Source organism: Galeopterus variegatus, unplaced genomic scaffold, assembly GCF_000696425.1.
Source record: "Galeopterus variegatus unplaced genomic scaffold, G_variegatus-3.0.2 Scaffold4545, whole genome shotgun sequence".
Classification (NCBI taxonomy): domain Eukaryota; kingdom Metazoa; phylum Chordata; class Mammalia; order Dermoptera; family Cynocephalidae; genus Galeopterus; species Galeopterus variegatus.
In genome coordinates, this window is record NW_007730656.1 from 24,944 (window position 1) to 26,066 (window position 1,123).

Sequence of the window (1,123 nt, forward strand, 5' to 3'; positions counted from 1 at the left end):
CTTCCCAATTCAGCTCATTCGTCCTTGATAAGCCTCACTCTTGAAGAAGCTTCCTTGCCCTGACATGAAATCTGTTTCTCTCTTTTGCCTCTTGTGACCACTGAGAACTAGTTTAATCCCTCTTCCAAATATTTGAAGATAGCCATCACGGCTGATCAAACATCCTAAGTTTGTTCAAATACTCCTCTCGTGATGTTGTTTCAGGTGCTCTCACTAGCCTTATCCTCTTCATGAATATACTCTGGTTGAACTATCAGGAGGTGTGATATGTATTAGTATGACCTAAAAAAATGTCTGCTAATGTGGAATTTAAACATCCTCATCAGATTAGCCTTCTCAAATGGATTAGCAATTTTATCACGTAGAAAGAAATAGATCAATTGAGAAACCCTTAAAAGCATTCATGTAGGGAAATTGAAAAGTTTGTTTTAATTTTAGATAAGCATTGAAACTGTAATTACTTCATTGTCATTTATCTATAGCTACTGATTCGTAAGGGAGACTTCAGGGTAGACAGGGTTTAATTATCAGTATGCAGTAATGCTTGCATGGAAACTAGGGAAGTGGTATTTAGTTGAAAGTTGGTATCACTACGGCATATTCACTCACAGAAGTATGCACTTTCAGAAACATTTTATCATATTGCAATTTAATATTTTTTGAGATATGCTTGGGCTGAGCATTTGTGAGGAGCATCACTCTCTTGTGTTAGAGTAGTTTTTAGGAATACGAATAATAGTTTCAAAACTCTAATTTATATAATAATTGTATGTTCTTTTTTGCCAGTGCAGGTGCTTGACTAAAGATTATGAAAATCGTCCAACAGTGTCAGATCTTTTGCAGCATAAATTCATTACTCAAATTGAGGGCAAAGATGTGATATTACAAAAACAACTAATGGAATTCATTGATATTCATCAGTGCATGGGAGGCACAGAAAAGGCCAGGTAATAAAATATCTTAACTCCAAAAGTCCAAAGATTATCTAAAGATTCTGAACAATTTTACAATGCAGTAGTCATTAAGGTGACAAAAGAACTCATCTAAGTTCCCTGGTTGTGATCTGGAGGTAATGGGGTACCTGCATGAAAAGTGAGTGTCATATGTTGACTTGCATCCTGAT

General features: G+C 35.6%; 1 protein-coding gene across 1 annotated transcript in view; it reads left to right on the forward strand.

The window, feature by feature from the left end:
* Positions 1-1,123, forward strand: part of MYO3A (myosin IIIA) — a gene marked incomplete at both ends in the record, with an annotated part of 170,671 nt that overhangs the window by 17,365 nt on the left and 152,183 nt on the right. The window contains one exon of the mRNA XM_008587797.1: positions 792-947. Coding sequence (XP_008586019.1) covers positions 792-947 — 156 coding nt within the window. The remainder of the gene's footprint in view (positions 1-791; positions 948-1,123) is intronic.